Source organism: Aedes aegypti, chromosome 1 (genome assembly GCF_002204515.2).
Source record: "Aedes aegypti strain LVP_AGWG chromosome 1, AaegL5.0 Primary Assembly, whole genome shotgun sequence".
In the NCBI taxonomy this organism is placed as follows: Eukaryota; Metazoa; Arthropoda; class Insecta; order Diptera; family Culicidae; genus Aedes; species Aedes aegypti.
The window spans coordinates 204,447,766-204,475,683 of record NC_035107.1 but is presented as its reverse complement, the minus strand read 5'-3'; the positions used below and the strand labels follow the sequence as shown (position 1 = coordinate 204,475,683).

Below are 27,918 nucleotides of genomic sequence, written 5' to 3'. Positions count from 1 at the left end.
CCCAGTCAGGTCAATGAGAGAGAAAGAGTCGAAAAATACAGGTGTGTTGCTCGTCTAGTGCAGTGCTGAGCAGTCGTCGCCCAGAGTGAGCAGAAAATATTTTCCCTGGTATCAATCGCAGTGAGCGAATTTACCTGGAACGGAACTTTTAATTGAATCCCCCTTCGCAACGCAGAAACAAAGGGAAAAGAACGGAATTTCTGCCCTGGCTGGTGGCAATAGGTGTTAATAAGTGCGATTAGCGAGTACAAACTTCCGATTCGGACGGAAGTTGGCTTTTGTGGAGTTTTGAACGGGAAGAAAAAGTGTTGCTGCTTCTTCTGGAAAAGTTCCGTCATCGATCGATTTGTTGGTGGGTTGGCAGCAAGAAAAAGAGAATCTGGAAAATTTGTTGGAAACGTCATATGATTCGAGGTGTTGGGAACTAATTTCCGGAAGGTGAGTCTCTTTGTTGATAGCTCAATGTTTTTTGGTTGTTCAATTAGTGATTTTTGCGTTTTAGGCCCTGAATGTATCTCTGATTCATCATATTTAGGTGAATTAACGGGAGAAGTTTCAAGGTCACAGCAATATGTCTAGTCAAATTCCTCCACTGGTTTGTCACTCTCCGCCTCCGATGGATTTCGACGATGAGGAGGAGGATGAAGTGGATTTGCCCGATCCGGAGGACGATTTTGATGACTTCAATACGGTACCAGCTACCGAAGGGAGCGAAGATTTGCCAACACCTGTTCCACCTCCATTACCGGATTTTGATTCTCCCGTAAGAAGAGTCAGGAAGTCACCTTCAGTGGAGGGAACTCCCATCAAAGGGAAAGTCATTCCGGATTCAATTCCACAAGCTGTGCTGGAAAAGGTGACATCTGTGGAATCAGAGCTCGCGAGAAATGAAAGTCCACCGTCTTTAATATTGTCTCAGAACAATTTTTCCGAGAATGAAGTTCCGAGTGATGATGAATTCCAGGATTTCGCTTTTCACCCACCGCAAGGTCAGGAGGAGTCGGGCATTGTAGGAACCGAGGACAACATTAGCCTGCCGTCGCTCCATCTGGACACCGAGGTTTCCAAATCCGCAACACCAGTTCAGCTATCAGAAAACGAAATAAGCGAGCGAGATTCCTCCCCACAAGAGCTGGAACCGGAAGAATCCAACCCAGAGCCGGTGCCTGATCCTGCCATCACTCCCATCGCAGTCGAAGATTCTGGCAATCGTTTCGATGACAACACGGAGAACGATTTCACCGACTTTACCACCGCCTCCAACGAACGGTCCGCAGTACTGGAAGTTCCCACGGCAAACGATGTATCCTTCGACGATGACTTCGCACACCTCGAATCGACCCCATCGGCGGACAGTAACTTTGTCTCGCAGAGCAAAGCCGACTTTGCCACGTTCGATGCCGATTTTAGCAAATTTGATTCATTCCCAGCATCATTCCCGGCGGCGACGGCTACCTACGACGACCCTTCCGGGAGTGCGCCGAAAGACACGGCTGTCGCCGCCAAAGAAGAGCAAGAATTGCCGGAAGCTGAAGCGAGGGAGGAAGAAGGCTTCGAAGGAGACGATTTCGATGATTTTCAGGTAGGTTTTTCATTGCGAATTGTCTGAAGCTTAGCAATACGTAGCACTTCAATGCAACCCGTATTATGGTCATATGTTAGATTATTAGCTTTTTTTCTCGTGCTGAAGTAAATCAAAAGTTCCTAGAAGTGGATCGGGTCCTCTACACTTCAACCTTGTTTTTTATTACCGTTTTTATTATCGTTCGTTTTTGTATTTAAATCAATTGCGTTTATTCTACGAGTGGCGTGAGGTGAGAATATTTGTCGGTTTTGTATAGCGAGGTGACAATACTCGACTCGAGTGAAGTGACTCTACATTTTATTTGCACAGCGAGTCACTTAACTCGAGTCGAGGATTGCCACCTCGCTATACGAGACCGAAAATTCTCACCTCACGCCACTCGAAGAATAAACCCAAATGCACAATACGGCTATTGATTGAAAGGATTTATAGCTTTCCGCCCCCGGCTCTGTTTTGTGTCAAGACCCAGTTATTGATTAACTATTTGATAGGTCAAATTATTATTATATCATTGAATTCTAGTCTGAGTTCTTTCAAAATCTGGAATAAAAGGTACACACAATTCTGGGGGATTATCTGAAAAATTAGGAAGATTTGCCACAAAATATTCCTGATATTATGTCCCCATGATACTTCCACAGTTATTAACTGAGAGCTTTCTTTGCACGGAACCTCCTTATGGTTACGGTTTATTACGGCGAGGGGCCATTGCATATACTGCCCCTCTTTGCACAACAGTCCCATGTTGGAAAACGACAAACTGAGAAAAAGACGATTGAATTGTGGAAACAATTTCGCTCCATTTTGAGTCTTTATTTGGCCTAAAATGTGTTAAATTGCTACATATCACTGTTTGTTGAGTACACGAACAAACCTAATAAATTTCTTTTTAATTCAAGTTGAAAATTTGCCTTAAAATGCACAAAAATCGTAGCGAGACTGTTATGCGATTATATACAATATAATATACCAATGTAATTGCATACCAGTCCCATCATGTTCATCGGCTCGTTCGACAGCTACTAAAACACTCATTGTTATTAATGCACTGGTTGTGTCATTTGCTATTTATGTTCTTTGGTTGTATAAATTTACAGTCGACTCTCCACAACTCGATGTTCTATAACTCGATATATTCTATAACTCGATGGATTTTGCGGCCCCTTCAAATTCCCATACATCATGCTCTCCATAAGTCGATATTTCTATAACTCGATATATCCACTAGTCGATGTCACGTGGGAGGAAAATTTCCCTCCATATCTCGATATCCATCTAAAAACGCTTTTTTATACAGGGAAACATGGACTATTTCTGGTTTGGCAGTTAATAAAGGACTTGCAAGATGCAATAAAAGTTGAAAAACATAAAAATAAAAAAAAAATATTTTTTTAGTAAAAGAATGGATTTTTCGAGCATTTTGAAATAAGTTCCCAAAGATATTTTTTTCAAAATGCTATCAACAAAATAGTATTGTTTGCTTACATAAGTGATCATAAAAGTATTGTAAATATAGAAATTTGAACCTTTGATTTTAGAATTTTTGGTATCGGTATGTTCTATAACTCGATAATTCTATAAGTCGATGGTCCCTTGAACATCGAGTTATGGAGAGTCGACTGTAGTTATTATAGTGCAGTCAATTCTCCGTAACTCGATATTAAGGCGACTATCGAGTTAGGGAAATATCGTGTTAAAGAACACAAATCAGGGTAACTTTGGTTAAAGGGACCATGAAAACCCACATTTACTACACATTCTATAACTCGATATCGAGATACGGAATAGCGAGTTACGGATAGTATACTGTATGTCCATGGATGAATCACCAGATAAAAAAAAAACATCGTATTGAATGATTTCTCAAAACACACGTTATGATGTGGAATGCGCTTACAGTCATGAGTCCCAGTCATGAGAGACCCAGATGATCATGTTTTGGATAATGCGGAAATGGAATCCGATGGAAATGATTCGAGATGTTCCAGAACAACCTAGCTATGTTATATGGGAGATCCAGAATGACGAAACAAATTTTTCAGGCAACTTCTGTAAGCCTTGACCGCAGATCTAAAATACAGTGGCTCGTGGGATGTGCCAAGCCAAAGTCTTTCTGTATTTTCCCAATAAGCAGATGAAGAAGACGATGTGGTTGCTGATTGTTTTTATATGGAAATCTTGCTTTCGCATTGAAAAGTTTTTATTTTGCACACTTACAAGCAAGTACTCCTTAAGTCAATTTTACCAGTTATCGAAAAACGCAAAAATAAGTTTTAGTTCGATATTCCTGAGCACCAGCAAAGAATCATTACAAAATTTAAATGAAAAATGCAGAATTAACTTTATTTTATTTTATTATTTGTTGCTCATTTGTTTTTATTCCCCCCTTACCACCCAAATGGTTACCGTATACGGACATAAAAGAAGATTAATAGAAAAGCGAAAATTTGTAATGCATCGTAGGGTAAATCGCCAAATGTTGAACGGTTAAGATAGACGTTTTTTTGTTATTTGATTTTCTTGGAGATTTTGATAGAAAGGTTGCTAAAAAAGCATTCAACACCGTAGACGATTGTTTAGCATTATTTCTGTAACATTTTTAGCACGGTGATGTCCATTTTTAATTGAAAAAATATATATTTAGAAAGATAGTTCTATACCCAATTGTTGAACACATACATAACCCATCTTATCCTAATGTTGAACGATTGTCGCTAAATGTTGACCGTTTTACTCCCGCATTCATTCAACTTGCAAGTTCGCGCTCCTCGTCGGTTGTGAGGCCAGGGTTAGGTCCGCGAAGCACTTTCCCTGACCACTCTGGGCTGAAACGGAAGTGAATCGTCCCCTACGACACTCCATAGACTTTAGCGGCTTCTCCTAATGTACATTATTTTCGACATTACAGCATCAATCGCGAGATTGAGGTTATTCTCCGGATAAATCGGCTGCCGATGCGTAATTTCAATCATGGTGTAAACAAACAAACGGTGATGGCATTGATGCCATAGTGAAGATAGTGAAATTCGAAAAAAAAAGAATCAGAATGGCTATAGGAATGGGATGCAATTAATTATACTTTTCTGAATCGCTTTTTTCATTATTGCAACATACACCATTATAGGATTTTTTATAATAATCATTCAACAGATATTTAAAGCAAAAAACAATACTATATTGTGTAATGCAATATTCCATTTCAATATTGGTGTTTGGTACGAAAATAAAAAATCTGGCAATACTGTTGATGAAACCAAGCCTTTCATGTTATGCTAGTGTTCAACAAATGGAAAATGTACGTGAAACGAAAGTGCAATTGAAAATGATTTTATGTAATTAATAGATACGAGTAAATTGTACGGATGTTTATAAAATAACTAAAGTAGACTTTTACTGATATCGTGAATAGGTGCTTAACCCAATATTCGTAGTATGTTTTACCACACAGCTTATTTCATAGCAGCCCCAGCTTAAGTTATTTTTCAAGAGAATTGAAATTTTCGTTCCACCTACCGATAAAAATGTTCAATAAATATTTCGTTTCAGAAATTGATGTGCTAATTGAATTTATTGTTTCCAATAGTACAGCAAACTTACAAAATAATCTGTATAATTTATTGAAACTGTTTGAAAATGGTTCAATTTCCTGTTTTAACATGGTTTGTACAGATCGTTCAACATTTGGGTAGCGTTCAACAATTAGCGAATTACCCTAGTTGAAACATGTGTGATATCCACTAATTTAAAAATATTTTCGAAACAACGTGAATACATGACATTTCTAATGTCGTAAGCAAGCGTGTATTAAATACAGTCAAACCTCCATGAGTCGATATCTGAAGGAATCATAGACTCATGGAAATATCGAGTCATGGAACAGAAATGCTTTGGAAAGCTGTTTGAGCGAATCATCATAGTTACCATGAAATTTTGTTTAAGTATGGTTCCATGAGTCGATATTAAGACATAGAACATCGACTCATGGAGGTTTCACTGTATAATTGATTTCCCTTTACTTCACTACACATCAGTGAATAACTAGTAGTATCGAGAGTCCGAATGTAGTACTAGAAGTGGTACCCATTCTGAGCCCGATCACTATACGGACTTTGATGTGACTGTTATCCGAATATTTTCAAGATGGGACAACACAAATGGGGTTTGTTTTTGTACAAGTTAGGAACAAAGGCTACTTTTTTAGCAGTTTTTATCGATCTTCTGACGATATTAAGTTGATTTATGCAAAAAACGCAAATCGGTCAAAAGTCGACATGGGACTGTTATGCGATTATGGGCAGTATAGCACTCAACACATGTAGCAGAAAGAGCCTTGACAAATTAATTGTTCTAGCCGACTTAAACAATGTTACAGTGGACAAGCCTCGGCAGGACTAATCCTCTGCAGCCAACTCTTGGTCGGCGCGCCAATCGCGCTGCAATTCTAACATCATGTGAGTGACAGCCGTAGTTACTGCATTCCAGCACTCGGCATCCGCACACATTCTCCCTATTATATTGTGGGGGACGCGTCCCCTCCGCATGTAGCGAACATGCGATCTCCTAAAACAATGAAACGGGGCCAATCGAACACGCAGGAGATTCTGAGTGCCCGAACCTATGCAGGTACTGCCTATAGCAACCATGTCCTGACAGAAACTGCGTCGGAAGTTCACTTCCCCATGGTTTCTTTCATACCAATTTGATAAATTTAGTATTAGCCGATGGGTCCATCGGCTAATACTAAATTTATCATTTTTACATGCGTTGCGGACTCCTCTGGAACCTCTTTTGAACACGGCCTCTTTAGAAACCGTTCGGTATGCTCTTGCTGCTCTCAAGCACATGATCCTATACGTGCTTTCCAACCGCTTTAGGTTTCTGCCCTTTCTAGTCGCTTTTGACCAGATTGGCGCTCCATATCTTAGCGCCACGCCTGGCAGGAGCTTGCGTTTGTTGGCAATTACTGCAAAGCTGTTGAACATCATTTCGATAGCGTCGCTATAGCCGTAGATGCCCTTTTATAGGCATATTCAACGTGGCGAAGCTTAGCTTGTCATCGATCATTACCCCATGATGCTTAAGTGATCGCTTGGACTCTATAGTACAAAGACCTACCAAGTTAAGCGCCTGTTGCTTGGACTTGAGGTTGTAGGGGTGGGGGTAAGTATCACCAAATCTGGACAGCAAACACACTATTTGTTGTTGTTAGCTTCAAGCTAGAAAATTAATTTCTCAATGCTTACTACTAAAGTACTCACAGTTTTAGTGTACAGACTATGGAGTATGAATGAATCGTATCGTAAGCACTACTATAATGTTATAAGGGCTGGGAATTTAGAGAGCATTCGTTAAGCAACATATCTAATTAATTTGAAGAAGTTCATAGATTACTTACAATAATAAATTCAATTGGAAAACATGAAGATTGCCTTGAAATACAATAACGTTTCTGTTAAATTCAATAGACTGCAGCGTAAAGATTTATCGTAAGTTCAATAACAGTTTTGCTCTGAGTTATACACAATGGAAATATGGTTAGATAGATGACTTTCGTGTTTCTTCATCCTTGACGTTTCTACGGTCAGCGATAGGGGACGCTGATAGATCGTTCAAGAACGACCTGTTGGAAAGCGATCGTCATTGGTAACGGCGTCGCTGCACCGAGGGGTGTTGTCGGCATTTACCCCCGCCCGTGAACCTAGGTGATTTCCTGGATCTTCCTGAAGTTCCTTAGGTCCACGTCTTTCTTCGACGTCCAACACGGCTAGTCTAACAGCAGGTCGCCGCAAAACTCTGTTTGCTGTACGCACTAGAGCTTGGCGAACTCGTCCGTGGCAACCGGCAAATGTTTTCTCGATTCGTCCTCTTACCCATTTAGCTCTTTCTGTCCCGTTTACAACGAGAACCAAATCTCCTTCTGCTAGGTCTTTGGTCTCCTTAAACCACTTGCACCTCCGAGTTATTGCCGGTAAGTACTCCTTTACCAACCTCAGGGTGGCCACCGAACCGGGAAAAACGGGAAAAGCGGGAAAAAGACGGGAATTTGATTCCACCGGGAAAAAGACGGGAAAAACCGGGAATTCGAGATGGTCACCGGGAAAATTATTTTGAATGAACATTTTCAAACTCTAAATCTACAAGTCACCAAAAATGAAGCTTTTATGATTTTGGACAAATATGTTTTATTGAAATGTATTAAAAACTAATGTTTAATGCTACACTATACTTCTATAAAATCTTTCACTTCCCTCAATGGTTAGCAATGTTTCGAATTATTCGATTTTTTTTCCTCTCACTGACAGTGCTTTTGTTTGAACATTTCTCTAACATTTTTGACTCAGAATTTTAAATCAAAGTTCAATAGCATCTTACCGAAAGTTTTTGCACTCAAACATATTGGATTGAAAAAAATATTTAATTTCTAAATATTCATACCACAATAAATCCGGATTTTCATGGAAATAATATTTTATTCTAATCTGTCATTAGTTAACTAATCGATTAAAAATTGAATAGGCAAGGTAGATGCTTCTACATGTGTGGCTTAGTTTTATTTTGATTTTTCATTTTTACCTTAAATTCATTTGCTTTAGAACACTTCATTTAAATGACAAAAAATGAAAGATTAGTGATTGAAATACTTTCAATTATGAAGAAAAATAACTTAAGCATCTCGATGATTTATTTTGACATCTGGAGTTTTTGTCGACCATAATATCTGAAACTCAGTAAGATGCACTTGAAAAGCATATTGCTGATAAATAGCAGTTAAGGACTTCCTTAGCCTAGTGGTAAAGTCAGTGAATAAGCTAAGCCATTCTGAAGATGTCTGTGTTTGATACCCTGTTGGTCCAGGATCTTTTCGTAATGAAAATCTCATTAACTTGTAAAACCAGGATGAGCGAATGTGCAAAATGGTCACAAAATGAAAGAATTTATAAGAACACAAAGCTGAGAAGCAGGGTCTGCCCCAGTGGGAGCGTAATGTCAAGAAGAATAAGAAGCTTTCAAAAATCTCCTCTTCCGAAGTGTGTCAAAAGAATTATGATGCGCTATATGAGCACAATTAAAAACCGGGAAAAGTTTGATAATTGTACCTGGAACAGCGGAAATTTGAAAATGGAAATTTGGTGGCCACCCTGAACGAATAATAACGACTTGTTTGCTTTAACGAGCTCTTCATTTTTATGAGGAAAAAGTAGTCGAATTTTTAAGAATTAAAATCATTTTAATTAGAGTAGTAATACTCATAAAAAGAGGCATATTGTTGATAAATATAGGCTGAGTAGCTTTTAAAATAAACCCCTGTCGAATTGAAAAAACCTAGGTTTCCTAGGCCATAGGTGGATAAAAGAAAGCGATGTATGTGACTGACACCTATTTCAGAGAAAATGACTTTAAAAAAACAAGACGATTTTCTATGAATTATATTATTTTTCCCTTTGGACGGAAAATCACCTAAAAATGCCGTTTTAAAGCTTGAAAACTGTAGAATTTTTTAGTATATTCAATTCAAAAAACATTCAAAATGTCTCCCTTTTGCGTTTGGGCCCCTCAATTAAAAACCGGGAAAATTTTGGAAATTATACCGGGAAAACCGGGAAAAAAGCGGGAATTTCAAAATGGATATTTGGTGGCCACCCTGCAACCTCTTCCAGAACTCTCCTACTATGTATTGCGACATCTTCCAACTGCTACGGAGTGTAACGTGTTCTGTTACGACAGCTGGTTCTATCTTATTTCCACTTGAACTACCCAGAAGGAAATGGTTTGGTGTCAACGACTCTTGGTTTGCCGATTCTAACGGGATGTATGTGAGTGGTCTGGAGTTTACCAGTGCTTCTGCCTCTTGAATAATTGTCCCCAGCGTTTCGTCGTTAGGCTTTCGAGGATGTTCCAATGCTGTTCGTAGCGCTGTTTTCACCGACCGGACTAAACGTTCCCATATGCCACCCATATGTGAGGCGGCTGGTGGGATAAATTTCCACTTAGTTTCGACATCTGTGAAGGTGTCCGCGATTGCTTCAATTCTGGCATTAACTTCTTCCTTCAGCTGCTTGCTGGCACCTTGGAAACAGGTACCGGTGAGCCTCGGCGTGATACAAATCTTCTGATAGCCATAACGCATGACTCTGTAGACAGACTATACACAATTTCCATATGAACTGCTCGGATCGATAGGCAGGTGAATAGTGCAACCCATCGTTTTGCTTGAGATCGTCCTACTTTTACGTATAATGGTCCAAAATAGTCCACGCCGACGTAAATTAAAAGGCGCACAAATGGTTCTAGTCTTTCCTCGGGAAGAGGGGCCATTACCGGGGGTATTGGAAAGGCCTTGTTAATCCGACACCATACACAGTTCTTCGACACTCTGCACAAGAGATCTCAACTTTGCAACTTCAAAACGTTGACGCAACTCGTTGATCACGGTCTCACGGTTAGCATGGCGATAGCGGTGATGAAACCAGTCAACAATCAAAGTTGTAATCCAATATTGTCTTGGAAGAATTACTGGATACCTTGCCTGAAATGGCAGGTAATATGCCGCTCCAATGCGTCCTCGCATTCTCTTGATTCCTTATGCATCCATGTACGGCCAGGTTTTGTATATTGAGCTAGATTTGGAAACATTAGCATGCTTTACATTTGGGGGACCCATCGTTTTCGTCAGCACGATTTGTTCCTCCGGAAACGCCTCCATTTGCGCCATCTTCCAAAGGAGAACTTCAGCTCGTGCCAACTCTTCTTGGGTGAGAATTTCTCGTTGCAGGTTTTGGCCAACATTACGTCGACGCAAGCTATCTATGAAACGAACAACATAGGCTGTTGTGCGTTGTAATTTAGTCCACTTGTTAAAACGGAAATACTCTATCGCCGGTTCATGTTTCCGGTGAATCTGAACTCGCCGGATTTCTTCCAGTGTCGTACTCATGACTCGTTGTTCTGGCTATGACGCTTCCTCGAGAAGAAGAAATTTGGGTCCGTTGAACCAGGGACTGTGAGAATCAAGATTCGGTCCATCATTTCACTTAGTTGCCTCGACGGAAACGTTAGATTTAGATTGCACCCATCTCCATTCTTGTGGCTCGCTCAATGTTAGGATTTCTCCAACTCGCACCGACACGAATTTGCGAAACTTACGATGATCAGACCGCTGGAAATGGTTTCGGCTGCAGGACTTGATCGACCCTTCGCCACCTTCGCCGGTAGAGCCTCGAGAATTTGAATAGACCATTTCCGTCAGATCTAACCCCCAGTTTTTGTATTTTTCTTCGAAAGACATTAATTTTTAATGAATATCAACGCTTTCAGACTTTGTTTATATGCACTCCTGTTTTTCTTACAAATTTTTGAAAATATGGATACTCACCACATTTTGAAAAACAATTCGAGATGCGGCACAGTTTGTTCAACCCTATGGCTATCAGCGTGGTGATTTTGCAACAGTTTTTCGATTCCACCCCTGCATTGGGATGCTTGTTCACATTTGGAAACGTCAAATCAGGTGCGCGCTCAAAATGACCGAGATCCAGGTCAGGGCGCCCCAAACAGGAGTGCTAACGAAACTAACATGAAATAACTCAAACAAAAGTTTTTGAACCAGGATGGAACTTGCGCAACCCGTTCTGAATCACAGTTTCAACCCCAACCCGATTCAGGTCTTCCTTTAGGAAAATTTCCTCCACAGATTCAAAATTTAAAACCATCCCCTAACAACAAATCTCTCATCCACCTAACAGTTCCGGTACCGCTAGTTCTATTAGAGGCTATTTTTACTATTCATGCAGGCAAATGCCTAAATCAATCTGTTGGATGTTGATCCGGAAGATTTCCGCCTTGAGGCAGCAACAGCCACGCAAGGAAATTTTGAGCGGCTGTTGCTGCCTCTAGGCGGGAATCTTCCGGCTTATTCAATCCTCGTCGGCACAAAACAGATATATCAGGCATCTGTCGAATACAATCCTTGCGTTACAGAACCGTGTAGTGTTCGCCGGGTGCGGTCATAACCGGCCGAAGTGGTGAAGGTGGTTTCCGCGGTGATTACGGAGATTTCGAGAACCGTGAAGGAGTGAGGGAGCGAAACCAGCAGAGCCTTTTATGATGAATGAAAACATAAACAAAAATCATCTGGTCATGCCAGCTGATCTTAAATTCACCACAACGTGGTGGCAAAACCATACACGGAGAAAATGGAAAACCCATATTTGAGTATTTTTTAACTTACTTTTGAGTTATTTTTCTCTCCCTATTTCATTCGCTCTTTCTATTGTTGTCAGAGAGCGAAGAGCCAAACAACCCAAAAACCGAACCTTTGTGCGTTACCTCAAATTTGAGTAAGTGGCATAGTACTGGAAGTTGAGTTATTTGATCTGCCGGTTGAGTGGAAAGAACTTAGCCAGTAGGTATTTTTTCGCATGGCTGCAAATGAAAACAACTTCTACCCCATCAACTCAAAATTAGGTTAACGCACGAACCCCCGGAATTGAGTGGAATGAACTCACTTTTGAGTACTTCATTTTCTCCGTGTAGGAGAAAAGGGGGTCTGCATTTTTTCGAGGTGAAACAAATTGTAGGGGACCGAGGGGTGAACTAACGTGCCGCAAGATTTTCATTGTTTTCTAATAGTTAAAGGCTCCAAAACATATCGGTTCCTTAGGAAAGTTTGTTCAGTAAATTAACAGAAAGTATATAAGCCAATAAATTTTTTTCACGGAAATGGTCTATTCTCCGCTGTAGAAATTCCAGCAAGTCCTTAAAGTTTTCCTGCTGTTCCGTAGACGAATGTTCTTTCAACCCTCGTCGTATGGTGGGATCGAGACGAGAACTAAGGACTTCCACTAGCAACATATCCTTGTATGCTGGCTGGATAATCTGGTCGAGTGTTCGAACCACACGGTCGAAACCATCAACCAACTTATGGAGTTCCGTGATCGATTTCTTGCTAAGCGTAGCAAGTTGTTGTTGTAGCGTTTTAGCAACGTCTTTCAAGCAACTTGATAATTGTCTCTGGTGATCTTTAGCGGATCGATCAGTGTCTTCGCTTCGCCTGCTAAGCACCCTTTGAGATGGTGGAACTTCTCAACATCCGGTAAATCGGGCTTCTCGTGGATAAAGGAAGTGTAAAGATCCCTGAAACTCAACCAGTCATCGATATTACCATCAAAACATTGAAGTTTGATTTGAGGCATTCGAACGTGGTCCATCACGCCATGTAGAGTGGAATCTGTGGGCAGAGCACCTCGCAGCGTACCGCGGATTATACGAAAAAGGACAAATCGACCAGAAAAGCAAGAGAAACTCGAGACGCGAGCTTTAAGAGGAAAGGAACAACTTTTATTGAAACAATATTTTTCTTTACAGCTCAATCAGCACGAATGATCAAGTAATATAAAGAAAGGTTTACTTCTTTATTTTCGGAACAAGGGGCGCCTGAGTGGTTATTTTACTCCTACAGAATCTTCGGACCGAATTGATTAGTTCTGAATGGAATTGCTCTGCAACACTTGAGCCACAGACAAACAGACGTAACACTGACGAAATTTCCATCGACCACTCATTTAACGATCATTTAAAATTCGCTATGTTATAAATCTCACAACCAGAGGCGCGCGCATCGTTTTTCTTAGCGTTTGACGTTTCACACTACCGCCATCTACCGGTCTTGTTGCACGAAACACCTTTTCGTTCAACATGCTCACCAGATGATGATAGTGTAGACTGGGCGATGGATTTTGAAGAAATTTGTTCTAAGTGTTACGTCTATTTGTCTGTGCTTGAGTTCTCTCCGCTAGAAACGATTTCGCATCGTTGTAACAATTTTTCATCTCTAATTGATCCTTCTGAAAACTCTCTTGCTCCTCGAACTCCTCGTGTGCTTCGATATCCCAAATATTTTCGCTAATCTGTACACATATCGAATCCAACTTTTCGACACATACGTTAATTTGAGAAGCGGATGTATCATCCTAAAATTCCTTACAAACTCGCAAATATTGCTTAATAAAAGATAATATAAGCTCCTTCAACGACTTCACGGAATCGGCATTGTTTGTGATGGGTTTCGACATGGTTGCTTGCTTCACACAATGGAACTAGCAGTAAAGTTGGCTGTTAGCCAGGATGCTCCACTCGCAGTTTCGTAGGAATCCAAAATCGAGAGAAAACGGAGATGTAGTATTCAGAATTGTCTGCTTCGGCTGGACATATATCGATTTCGTTCACCGTAACGTACGATTAGTTACCTCAGATTCCAATTCAACGAGAACTAAAGATAACGCTGAGTGAATTAGTTCCAGTCTTCAATGCCTCAGGGATTGCCCGGAAAGGCCGTTCCGTAATGCCCAAGCAACTGCGATGTCGTCCCTCTTGAAGTCGCAATCGATCGTCGTCGTGTCCTGTACACAAATCGTCACAGTATCAGTAGTAGAGTGGTTCAGAAAATCGTTTTTGCTCCACACCGCTCATTCGATTCTAGATCAAATTCTGAGTGTCCTCCCACATTGAGGTCATTTGGATGAAAGGGGTCGTCCATTAATTAGGTAAGGGTTTATGGGGGGAGGGGGGGTTAGAGATTTCTTACGCGTCATACAAATTATTTTTAATTTTCATACAAAAAATCTTACTATGGGGGGAGGGGGGGGTCTAAAAACCGCTAAAATTGTCTTACGTAATTAATGGATCGCCCCAAAACTGAGACTGCACAAGCCCTTTGAAGTTTATATGGGAATTACTATGGGAAAAGCAACCAATTCATTCAATCGGTCATAGTGTTTGCCCATGTGCTCTTGGGGATTAGAGCTACGTTGATACTGAGAGATACATTTATCAGCTACAACTTTGCCGAAGACCGTTTTTAAATCGAACGCCTCAGAAATTAGTTATTGATTTATATCCAGTCACAAATTCTTCAGCAGTGCTCATTTAACTTCTGAACAGGCAACATTGCTGCACCTGGCGTGAAAGATAGCACGCACAAATCATGGCTACTATGTTTTACTGCATATACCCAGTGATGCCTGCAGAACAGCCCAATAATTATAGTCTAAGTTTTACAACTCATTCAAAAATTAATAACTAATTACTGGGGCGTCTGATTTAAAAACGGTCTTCGGCAAAGTTGTAACTGATTATTGTATCTTACAGTATCAACATAGTTCTAATCCCCAAGAGCACATGGGCAAACACTATGACCGATTGAATGAATTGCTTGCTTTTCCCATAGAAATTCCTATATAAACTTCAAAGGGCTTGTGCAGTCTCAGTTTTCATCCAAATGAGCTCAAATTTTGGGAGGACATTCAGAATTTGATCTAGAATCTAATGAGCGGTGTGGAGCAAAAACGATTTTTTGAACAGTGTTGCCATCTAAAGCCAGATGTTTCAACTTTGCCGAATATATTCGATTTGTGTTTTCACATCTAGGTATAGTCGTTGTTACTCAAAAACATTATTATGACTTTACTTTCAGGAATTCGCCACGTTTCCCGCCGAATCTGCGTCCGCCACAAAATCAACGGACACGAATCAGACATCACAAGTTGCATCCGTAGACGACGGCGACGACGACGACGATTTTGGTGATTTCAGTGACTTCAAGCAGACGGAAGTGACGGCACCAGTTGTTGCAGCTGTTGCACCTGTGGCACCAACTTCACGATCGACTTTGTTCAAACCGGAAAGCATCTTGGCTATTATAAGTGGGATGTTTCCATCCTGCGCCACCGAAGACAATGAAGATGACACCGGTCAGGTTCAGTGGACAAATTTATTACAGCGCAACAAGGTCCACAACGAGCTGAACGATATGGACGCAACGCTAGCACTCAGCTATCAGTATTCAAATTCCGAGAGTAACAAATCGCTCATCCGCGCCCTAGGGATCGATTCGAGAAACATTGTGAGTACCCTACATCTGCATAATCTGGATACATCAATATCAAACTACGTACATTTACAGCTTTTCGGGCCAAAATGGAACAGTTCTATGCCACGATTTGCGGCGAATCTTAGCTTTAGTCCATTGGAACCGATGAAACCGGTATCGAGTAGTTCCGCCAATAGCAGCAGTAGCAGTACGGTAACGACGAGTTCGAGTAGTACGGGAGGAAAACAAGACGTTCCAAGCAACAGACAGCATCCCTCCCATAGCCAAAACCATGTTGCGTTCGGTCTCGATCCGCTGCAATCTCCGTTGGCCGCACCTCTAGTTCTGCCGGGCAACGTTCCGGCGGCGCAATTCGACTGGCACAGCTCGGGATTAGTCAATCCCCTTGAAGGTAATTGTCGATTCCATTCTGGTCTGTGGGCTCCCTGTACTAACCATTCATCACATTGGTTTTCGGAAAAGTTTTTTGTGTAATTTTCAAAAAGCGCTGCAGCAAGAACTAGTACTGTAGACACCTCACATGTGACAACCGCATGTATTGTCGTGTCATATTCCTCAGAATTTCGACTTTAAGTCACTGAAAACAGTTGATTCTATCAATTCGACAGTCGGAATCATTGAGTAAATCTTCTGTCTAGAACTACATACATTTCTGTTGAGATTAGGTTGGGTATTGTACTAGTTTAATTTGCTGGTGCTGCTGTATGTCGAGTAGGTTCGAGTTACATCTCTAAACATAGGTATCTGTTGGAGACGAACCAGCCACAGGCTGAAAGTCTCGATAATAAAGATAATAATAATAATAATAGGTATCTGTTGTTTTATATTCAAGTTTCTTGAATAAGACTACAAAAAGCTACTTTGGACACCTCTAATGGGAAATAGTTAACATAAATGCATAAATTACCTCCACGACTAAAGAATTTAATATTATTAAAATGTAATTTATTGAAATGTACACACACACAAATGTAGTTCACATTAGTTCAACATTAATGCTTTCGAACTAACAATCTTATAGGAATCTATTTTAAAATAAATGTTTAGTACAAACTGTTTGTGCCTTGCTCCAAATACATTCACCCTCATTCTTGTTTACGGCGGATCCAACTTTCGATCGAATCTTATTCGTTCGATTATACGGCCCATTTGATTTTGCAGGCGTAAACGGGAATGCATAACGGTTTTCGATCGAAAGAGCATTCCAACGTATACATAGGGGTGATTTTATTCTGAGGAATTTCAAACTTCTTGTTTTGAAAGAAAACATACAATTTTCATTCCTTGTAATTCAGCAACTGTACAGGTAGCCTTTGTTATTTTTTGATGAAATTGAGAGCTTATGACTCCATGCAATTCGGAAGCCCAAGCATGGGGTTTTGTTTTTTTTTGTCTCCGCCGGAGTGAGTGTTTGGTTTTCGCGTTTTGCTGGGCAGTGGAATTCGGAAGCCCAAGCATGCGGTTTTGTTATTTTTCCGCATTAATTTTTCCATTCACGCGTACAGTGTTTTGCTACGGTGACCAAAGCCATCAGGATCGTTTACACCACCCTGAATGTAGAAATTTTATTTGGACGGTCGATTGGACGTTGAATCGCAGAGAGGTTTCAAATGCAGAATCCAATGAGTTTGTTCCAATATGAACCAATGCCAAAATATTATTCATGAAACGTATCCTATGGCCTTTCCCATCCCATTAGCATTCCACTATATCCCGTACCACCTATGAGAGGTCGTAGAGTTCTCTGCATCTTTCTTAAGTAGGTGTTCAATTAATCATTCCTCCCCATTACTCAGCATTCACAAGGACGTGGCCAGGACAGCTCTTAACTGTTGGGGGATGCGTCAATCTTGTCTACGAGTTAAGGATTAGTCCCAAATCTTTGACTTTGGTAACGGACGGGAAGGAGGCAACCTTCATTAGACTGATGCAAATTTTAAAGTTTTTACTCCCCTATGCTTAAACGGTGTCAATTATGATGAAAATCATTCTTTATTTATTTATTTATTCATTTGCTTCATCTTCAACTTGGAAGTCGCACAGACTGTTAAAATTCACTTAATCCTATTCTTATAAATTAATTTACTAATATTGAAGTCGAACACATTACACACATTCTCCCAAAATTTGAAGTGATTTGGAAGAAATTTGGTTGTGCACAGGCCATTTGTAGTTTCTATGGAAAAGACGAACCTTTTTTGTTCAGTCCTCTAACTGCTCGTAATAATAATTTATGAAAAAGACGACGACCACATTTTGATGGGACGTAAGGATAATTTGTTATTAGTGATAACAAAGTCTTAATCATGCTGAGATGATCATTCAATTACTTTCAGAGCAACAGTGCTGTTTTGCTGTAGAACATAGTAGCCTGGATTACTTTGATCTATTCTACCCGCCAGGAGCACCACGGTTGCCTGCCGAGCAGTTGGTTAGAGCTAAGTATGCTGTTTCGCTCAAGAAAAGTAAAGAAATTCCTTGACTGAATGGGTCAAGAAATTTCCTACAGAGAGCCCCCTTTGAAGTGACATTTCTTCTCAACAGCGTACTGCGATCAGAAAAATTAGATTTTCTTGACCATTTCTTGGAAGAAATTTTCCACGCATCGAGATTAGAGTTTTCAATCCCGGGAACATTTCCCGGAAAATGAGATTTCCCGGGATTCCCGTTTCCCGGGAAATGATTTTCAGTTTCCCGGGACTCCCGTATTTCCCGAGATATCCGCATTTCCCAGGAAGCTTTATTTTAATAAAGACTTGACCATCTACATTCAAATATAAACCATCGTACAAATTACTTTTCAAATCATTTTGATGTTCATTGGCTGTTTTCCGCAATCAAACACTTTTTGAAAAATGCATATATTTTTGACGATTTTTTTTTTCAAGAAACTTCATATGCAATACAATATAAAGGAATTTTCAAGAGATCTTCTTCTTGGCATAACGTCCTCACTGGGACAGAGCCTGCTACTCGGATTATTGTTCTTATGGGCACTTCCACAGTTATTAACTGAGAGCTTTCTTTGCCAAAGTTGCCATTTTCGCATTCGTATATCGTGTGGCAGGTACGATGATACTTTATGCCCAGGGAAGTCAAGAAAATTTCTATTACGAAAAGACATTTTCAGCATGGCTTTGCTTTGTAGCCGAGGACTCTAACCACTCGTCTAAGGAAGGCCCCTTTCAAGAGATCTATTTCATGATTTAGCAGGGCTATTGTTCATTCATGGTTTTCAGTTTTAATGTTTTCAATTTAGTTGGTTTTCATTCTATTGTTTGAAAGCATTTTTGAAATGAAGATGCATCGAAGTCATACTTCAAGTTTTCGAGCACAAAACTCATGATAATAAATCTTCGAGCTATTTAGTGCAATACCTTTAAGTAAATAAAAAACCGAATTCAGTACTATACCATTTAATTCCATTAGTGTTTGTATCCTTTGACAGACCATAGGTCTTATCCACTGGTGTACTAAACTGACTCGGTCATAGAATTTTGGCACTAGAGCGGGTCCAGCTCACGTGGGGATCATACGGGAGCGTGCCCCGCTCAAGTGTCACAATTCTCAGACCGAGTAAATTTAGTACACCGGTGGATTAGACCATTTCTACCTCAACTGTAAGGCCGTCCTCAGTGTCGTGTACTAAATGTAGTACAGTAATAGTACACGACACTAAGGACGGCCTTACAGTTGAGGTCGAAATATGCGTATCTGTCAAAGGATACAAACTATAGTGGAATTAAAGGGTATAGTAATAAATTCGGGTTTTCATTTACTATAAAAAATTCAAACGATTGATCACCGTCAGTTAGTTACCAATCGATTAAGTTTTCAGCATAAACGGATGTTTGGTTCTCCAGATTTGTGCTCTTGAAAATTTGAGGTTTGGCTTCACTTAATCTTCACCTTAAATGTTGGCAAATAGAGTAAAGTGGGGCAAAAGTTCGAGTGGGGTAAGAGTTTCTTTTTAAGATTTCTAGCTCAATTCATAACAAATCTTATAAATGTCATGGTGGTTTGAATGCTATTCAAGTGAGGGACTTTCAATCCAAATATCATAAAAATCGATTGAGATTTGGAAAAGTTATGGCTCTTTGTTGTTTTTCGACGTCAATATTGTAATTTTTGGTCAAACTTTCGTTGCATGGAACCAATTGAAGATAAAATCTTTTTCAATATTTTATGTAAGGGCGTTTCTAGGCCTATCATAGGGTTGCTTTGAGGTGTATTAGTTTTTGCATAAATGCTTGAAAAAAAATTTTGGCTCATAGTGGGGCAAAAGTTCGAACCAGCGGGGCAAAAGTTCGACCCATGTATAAAATCACGGAAAAATTTGCAAATTGCCTAAAATATACACATTGTCTTCAAATTTAGTTAAATTTGTCTGATCGTGTGAAAACAGTTACCAAAATTTTACATTTCCACTTAGTTTTGCGAAAAACTGCTATTTTTGAGTATATTACAATTAACCCGGTTTTGGGCAATTTTTCGATGAAAATTTAGTGTGTATTTTTCGTCAACCTCAGTTTACGGCTGGTGTAAAGTATGCCTGTCATAAAAGGATCGATATTTTGTGTTTTAGCCAGCGAACTTTTGCCCCACACTAGATTCGAACTCTTGCCCCACCGGTGGGGCAAAAGTTCGAATAAGACAATCAATTTTGAAACAGTTATAAATAAAAATGGGTAAATATTTTGACACAAGTTTGTTCAGCAAAATTATAGCCAATATGTTGAAGGTTCACTGCATGGTATTTGTTTTGTTTTAACTGCTATTGTTTTCCTGGAAACTTTGATTATACCACTAAGGTCGAACTTTTGCCCCACCTTACTCTATTAATTGGACTTCCTACGATTTGTCTAGAATGACCTCCACATGAACTTTTGCTTAATTTTATAAACTTTTTTCAAGCCTAAAAAAACTAAGCCAACAGATTTTTTTGAAAAACAAAAATAAATTACTCACACAGGAGAGAAATAACCGTACAAATGCAATGGTCTAAAATATGAAATATAAATAATTAGAAAAAACATTAAATTAGCTTATTTCTCACATTTTTAAGAATTTCCCGGGATCCCGGGAATTCCCGGGAAATGACCATTTTATTTCCCGTTTCCCGGGAAGTGAATTCCCGGGAAAATTGAAAACTCTAATCGAGATAGGCGATTCCTTTTCTTGTCAGTAGCAAACCAGCCTTAAGCATGTAAAATGCAAACGCAGTTCATGATTGAGAATAGCAATATATTCTTAAGTCCTATCGATATGTGGTGTTCAGCAAAGTTGCAGCTGAAAGGATTTCACATGAGCAGAGGTTATTCACTTTTCCATAAAATATTATGTCGAAGAGATAGAGGCCTGGACACAAAAAGTTGGCGTTTTCTATAGTAATCTCCATATAAACTTCAAATGGCTTGTGCACAGTCAAATTTCTTCCGAATCATTTCAAACTTTGGGAGGATGCTTTTTACCATAATATAAATGGTTTAAGCATAGAGGAGCCAACATTTCAAAATTTGCATCACTCTAACCCTTATACAACGGTTTAGGACTGTACCACCTACGAATTCGTGCGAATTGCTTAATGCTAATGCTAATGCTTATGCTAAATTGAGAGCTTATGATTCCAACTCCGTTTGAGTGAGCAATGTTCTTCAAATGAAAATTCATATTTCTGCAAGAGTTGTTACATACCGTAACAGCCAGTGATATTTTATATAAACTGGTGCCTTTCAAAGCTTTGAGAAGGTATAAATCAAATGGAAACAAGTGTTTTATTTTGGTAAACTGGACACACAACAATGTTTCCGACTTGTCAAATATTACTGAAATTACGAGTTTTTAAAAAAACTTTATATTAGTGATGCAAATTTTAAACAAATTCTGAAAACGCGTGCTATTGACGACGTACTTTTAAAACATCGTAAACATATTTGATATGGTAATAAAAGTGCATAATAACATATCGATATTTTTAGCTTATTTCTCCGTTCGACGTTTCTCACTTATACGGTTCATATCGAAAAGCATATACAAGAATTCACTAAAAATAGTTATGAAACTATGTTTTACAAGTATTTGATAAGATATCATAGAACAAATATTATGGTTTTGTTGAAGTGGATTGTTTGGTTTTTACACCTACGGGGAAACCACAAAGAGGTGATAATCTAAAAAGTTAGGGAAACACCGATCTAAGCAATTTAATGCAATACCTACCACAAGCTTGATCATAGAAAACTGCCATAAATGTATATTTTTGAGTTGATTGGGACGTGCCTCTCCTTCTAAGAGCAGTCGATTTGCTTGCGATAGATAATCGAGCCAAAGGTTTACTGTCGACAGTGGCCTTATTAACGGCCTGTGCCTATTCCTTAATCTTCAGAAAAGAAAAACTCTCTACTACAGGTGTCTACAGTACAGCTCGATGCATGCGCTATCAGTAACTTTTTATTGGATATTAAACTTTCACTCTCGGTTTACTAATCCGTTATAGTTGCAAATCCCACTAGAGAATCGAAATAATCATGTCAAAGATCCACGGCTTCAAATAGTTACCTAATTCATCGTTCCTTTAGACCCCCTGTGTACAAAATTTGAGTGACACACGCTAATTGCTTTGTTCGCTAGTTGGGTTTGTGATAAGTTAAGAAAAATAATCCAGTCGAGTATGTTTATTGAATAAAATCATGTTTCTTTAATCATTATTCTTCATCCATTTCTTTAATCCACATATCTTCTCTATAATCTGTTTGAATAATTTTAATTAAAACGAGTATAAAATACTATAAAAATATCCCAGCATCACACGCACACACATTATTATTGGACCTAGAACAGCTAGAGGTGATGGCTAATCTAAAAGATAAAATAAATATTGATTCCTCCTCCTCCTCATGTGACGCCAACGTTACGCCATCATTACCTTCGACAATAACGACAACATCTACAACTACAATTACAACAATGGCTAACATCACATGTGGTTCAACTAACCGAACAACTGGCGGTGGATCATTGTTGGACGAATTGAACTTGTTTTGCTCCAACAACCCGCCATTATCCCTCAAACCACTATCTCCGGCCCTGGAATGTAACGCTGGACACAACGTTACTTCTCATTGTTTTACGAACGTCACAACAACTATGACTACTACTACTACTACTACTATTGCTGCTGTTGCCTGTTGTATTGCGTCTCTTTCACCAACACATTTACCATCCACATCAATACAACCATCATCAACAATCAACACACCGCTACTAACGAACATAACGACAACAATATGTGCCCCTAACGGCACTCCGATGAATTGTGATGGCCATGCGGCTGCCGCCGTCGGTTCCGCTTCCGTTACTCTGCAAACGTTTGATGATTATTTGGATCTTAGTAAGTTTATACCGTGTGGCTATCGCACAATAACCCTTTTCTTTTCGGCTTTGTCATAGTGATTGATAATTTTCAAAGCGTTTTTTTTTCTGCGTTGCATGGCTTTTGTTACTTCCGGTTAGGTTTGCATGCCGTTTATTTTATTTTTGGGATTGTATTGAGAATATTAAATGATGTTGGGTTCGGAATTGGATTTCAAGCAGTTGAATTTCATTTGTTCAATCATTTCTGTATTTATATATGATATCAGTAGTAAAATAGTGTATTTTTAATTAAACAATCATACAATGTAATTGATATCATACGGTACGGTGTTTAAAACAATGTTGTAGATAATCCATATTTTTCCAATTAGTGGTATTTGTTTTTATTTTCGACAGACCATTTCTAAATGAGTTCATTTCCGAGTAAAAAACAGCCTAGGTATTTCCAGGTAAAAAACAACTAACCACAATTTGATTTAAAGTACCCCAATCTTCGGCAAATTTGTCTGTTGGTTTTCCTAAAAATTGTGAGATGGTCTACTAAGAGTTACTGTAAGGATACGTTTATGAATTACTTTCAGAATTCAAACAGTTAGTGTGAGTACTTTTTAGAATTATTCATGAGATTTCGGCAGGAAATACTCAAGAAGTACTATCAGAAATTCTTCCAATTAGTAAAATCTTTCAGCATTCCTTCAGAGATTTACCTTTTTTTAGGAATTGAGGTTAATTTCATTTATTTAGTTTACATTTGAACAGATCACATTGAACCAACTATTTCATGCACGGTTCGTGGTCACATCTTCCATCAGTTTTGCTCCACGCTCGCCTAATCGCTGTGCATTTGGTCCGCATACTCAGCTCGCTGTGTTTTTCGTACTAACTGGATCCGAATCGAACACCATCTTTGCAGGGTTTCTGTCCGGCATTCTTGCAACATGTACTGCACATCGTATCCTTCCAATTTGGCCACCCTCTAAAAATACTGATATGCCATAGAGCTGGCGTGATCGTGTTTCATCCTCCGCTGCTTAGACTGCTTAGTAGTCCGATTTTTGCTGCCTTGCGTTACAAACTGTGTATAAGTTTGTCCCTTTTTTCAAATTTTCCGCGAAGCAAACGATTTGACTAAATCTGTTGAAAATCGTTCCATGTATGTTGAATTTTGCTCTGCGCATAACACCTTCTAACACAATATTGAATAATAGACACGAATGTCCACCACCTCGTCGTAGTCCATGGAGGGATTCAAACGAACTGGAACCTTCGCATGAAGTCTTCACATCATTTTGCACTCCTTCCATCGTTGGTCTTATCAGTCTTGTGAGCTCCTCGAAAAAGTTGCTCTCGTCCATGATTTTACAAATCACAACGTGGTCGACACTATCTTCCTTGAAATCTTTCATCGGTCTGTGCTGCGTTGCTACCAAGTCAGTTTTGAAGTACGGAAACAGTAAAGATCTGGTCCGTTTTAAATCGGCCATCCACGAAGCCAAAGCCATGAATACGGAGAGGAGACAGACGACGGAAGATGATCCGGGATAACACTTTGTAGGCATTATTTAGAATGAAGATCGCTTATTTTTTGTACCTAGTAGCACATGACGAATAATGGACGAATTTCTTGTTGGGGAATGGTTTTAAATAAAAAATAAAATTAAATACATCTCATAGCATTTGTTTGAAGTAACTAGAGTAAGAGTAGGGATATTTCTTTAGAATAATGCATGATATTCCACACTGTAAAGCTTCTTGCTACAATGCTTTCGCCTTCTAAATGTGCACATTTCAGTTAACTAGCTTCTAAGTGTTCATGGCGTACGGGTATACCTTTGAAAGCGACATAAATTGATCATGTTATTTGTTTCCATCCCAAATATCACACAAAAAAAATATCGCAGGCGTACAAGAGATCCTCCAGGAAGGCGGTGCACTCCAGTCCAACAAGAATGGGTCAGAGGGCGAAGTTTTGGATACGGAAGTCGCAGAAAACTCAGGCACGTCTACTGCAGATGAAGTAGTAGCAACAATCGCTGCGCAATCGACTCTAGAGCCTAGTTCTCTCGCTATAGAAGAACCGTCGAACTCATCAACGAAAACGACAAAAACTCTTGGCTCCTCGTCGCTCGAATACAGCGTTCCGAGTGGTGACAACGAGGAAACCCGCAACGAAGATAACGAGACCGAGTTCGAGTTTGTCGGTAGCAGTAGTAGTAGCAGCAATCAGTACCAGCAATCAAAGTCAATTCCTGTAGCCACCAGCCCCTCAGTGTCCGTATCATCTCATGGCGTAGTGCCGTCTTCGTTTGCGTTAGGACTTTCTTCACCAGCGGAAGCTTCTTCTATCTTAGCGCCGGTGGCCGCGACATCGGTTACATCCAGTGGTAGTGTAGTTCGAACGATAAAATTACCAGAAACACATATCTACACGCCGAGTAAGTGTGTGAATCCAGTTTCTAGGGATTCGACCGATCGAACAGAAGTGTATGGTGAGATTGGTGGAGATTCACGTCTTGGTGGTACATTCGACAACAGCATTGCAGTGCGAGAGTATCACGATGTGGAATATAGTTTAGAGAAGAGTTTGTCGAAAAACGGTGGTAATGAAGCGTTTGATGACTTCCACGAGTTTCAATCAGTTGGCAAAGCAAACAATGAAGATTTGAATACATCTGATACAAGGCGAATAAAAGATGATTTCGATTTTGTTCATAAGAAGTTTAGCAGCTATTCCAAACCGGTGATCGGTGTTTCTCCGACGGCAGAGCTGGACCAATTAGACGACGAATTTAGTGATTTTCAAGCAGCTGAATCGGTGCCAGAGCCCACAAAACCAATTGTGAATAAACCTCTATCAAACGTATCTAGCGAGCAAAACCGTTCCAATACCAGTTCACCAATATTGTTAAGTCCTTCGATTCTCTTGCCGCAGCAAGCACAGCCTTTGCAGCCAACCGATACCAACAGAGTAACTCAAATAAACTGGCCGGAACCAGGAATTGATCCTGACGAAATGGCAAGGTTTGAAGCTGCATTCCCAAAGCCAAAGGTTGTTTCTCGGCCCAGTGGCTCGAATCATTCAACCCCCAAGCATGCTCCTGTTGCATCAGCAAGTGCCGCAGACGATGACGAATGGACTGACTTTGTCTACTCCAAACCTACGACCGAAAAATCTTCGCCAATAAATTCCAAAGGTCACGCTCACAGCAACAGCCAACAAGAGGAGTGGACCGATTTCATCTACAGTACACCTGCAACGCAGAATCTGTCTTCTAGTCAAAACAACTTCAACTACCAGAATAACTCCTTCGGCGCTAGTAGGATAAGTGGGCCCAATTTTAACTCTTGGAATCAACCGCAGCTTCCTCCTCCTCAGTTCAGTTCATGGAACAGCAACAACTATTATTACGCCCCTCGAACCAACGTTAATAGCAACTCATCAACCCCAATCGCTGCTCAAAACCAAAAAGTGCCAACATTTTCTACTGCTCACGCATATCCTGCTTATAACACCACCAATCCTAACCATATGTACCAAACGCCACAAGCGATGACGCTGCCTAGTGGAGCACGCAGCGTGCCACCACAGGCGAATAACATTCCAGGAATTTCACAGTTACCGGAACTGTCTTTCATCACTCCCAACTCAACCCCTAGTGGCAGTGCTCCGGGAACTGGAGTGAAACCCTTCACACACTCGTTCCTCAACAACGTAATATCGAGCAACAATTTCACCAAGAAATGATTGTTGCTGTACGGTGGCGGAAGCGGTGAAACTACCGGAGGTGGTAGTTGTTCCAATAAACGTATACCGACACTTCGCGCACTGCGTCAAAAGACAGAACCAGATTCACTCCAGCAGCATCCAGCTTCAGCTGTAGCCGCAGGTGTCCCCGTGGGAGATGTAATCATGTAAATAGCTTCAATCCAGTCCAACCTCTCATGGATATCCAAACCCCACAACTTAGGAAATAGATGCTAATCTAGTGAAAAGTTTTGAAAAAGTACGGAACAAACTCGTTGGGCTAAAGTTTTAGCTTTTTTTTTTCGTGTTCTGTAAAGCATCATCCGTATTTAATTTGTTTAAGTATCTCAATTTGTTGCATCGTTTTTATCTTTTAGATCTTACGTTTGTGAAATACCAAAAAGCATTGTGTATAGAGCAGGTACTTATTGTAGAGTAAATGAACCATCTACAACTAGAAGTTGTGTAATTTGTACTTAACTTGTAGACTAGGCAACGTGAAAATAAGAGGAAACTGTGGGCAAAACTAGAAAATGAAAAAGACTTGCTACTCATACCTATACCTACTTTCCATCGGAAACTTATTGGTTGTTTAATTGTGCTGTTGAAAGACTCGCTGAGAAGCTTCGTTAGCAACGTTCAGACCTAGAGCTGTACGTCTCAAGGAACTGAGTGTGAACCAACCTATTGTATTATTAGCAGGTTATGTTTATGTCGACGACATAAGCGGCTATCATTCGGCAAACAAAATCATTTTTAATCAATAAAGGGAATTCACATTATTTATTTAGCAAAATCTTGTGATAGTAACTATACGTCGTGGAAAAAAACTTATTTATCCGAACACTCCTTTTTCGCTTTTGAACTGAAGGACTTCTTGTCAGGATTTTTTTTCATTTAAATTCCATAGATTCATCCACAGTCAGACGAAAGGATCATGGACCGACCGGGAATCGAATCCAGACACCTTGAGCATGGCTTTGCTTTATAACCGCGAAGTCTAACCGCCCGTAGACAATATCCAAACAACAAATGAACTTTAATATCATTGTGCCTTTTATAATTTTGTGATAATATAGTTGCCTTGTGAGACGTTAACGGGCTATCGAGCATGAGCATGAGCATCAGGTATCAGAAGGCCGGCTTTAAAGGCACGTTCCCCTCCAGTTGGGAGATTTGTGCCATCGCCATATTTGAGCCTATTTCATCATCTACCCGATAAGTGAGGAAAGGGAAGGGAAAGATGGGAGGAAATAGGAGTGGGATCCCTTGAAGAGGGAAGATCGCATAAGCGAAATGAGAGCATTTAGCTCCATACCACAATGG

At 39.9% G+C, this 27,918-nt stretch overlaps 1 protein-coding gene across 2 annotated transcripts; it reads left to right on the top strand.

The window, feature by feature from the left end:
• LOC5573382 (mucin-5AC) lies at positions 1-27,407 on the top strand. Of its 2 annotated transcripts, XM_021857302.1 has the most exons (6): positions 1-438; positions 503-1,582; positions 15,057-15,485; positions 15,546-15,864; positions 22,276-22,863; positions 24,749-27,407. In XM_021857302.1, exons 2-6 carry the CDS (start codon positions 572-574, stop codon positions 26,590-26,592), a joined length of 4,191 nt encoding a protein of 1,396 aa, XP_021712994.1. In that variant the 5' UTR covers positions 1-438; positions 503-571; the 3' UTR covers positions 26,593-27,407. The 2 variants fall into 2 exon arrangements, with proteins under 2 accessions (XP_021712994.1, XP_021712995.1); XM_021857303.1 differs by lacking the exon at positions 22,276-22,863 and having other exon boundaries at positions 4-438.
• The last annotated feature ends 511 nt before the right edge of the window (positions 27,408-27,918 follow it).

What these genes read in the sequence shown, in the direction of transcription:
- LOC5573382 (XM_021857302.1), top strand. Translation starts at nt 572, where the DNA reads ATGTCTAGTCAAATTCCTCCACTGGTTTGTCACTCTCCGCCTCCGATG. An exon ending in ACGATTTCGATGATTTTCAG is followed by an intron (nt 1,583 to 15,056) that starts GTAGGTTTTTCA and finishes CTTTACTTTCAG; the next exon opens with GAATTCGCCACGTTTCCCGC. An exon ending in TGATGATTATTTGGATCTTA is followed by an intron (nt 22,864 to 24,748) that starts GTAAGTTTATAC and finishes AAAATATCGCAG; the next exon opens with GCGTACAAGAGATCCTCCAG.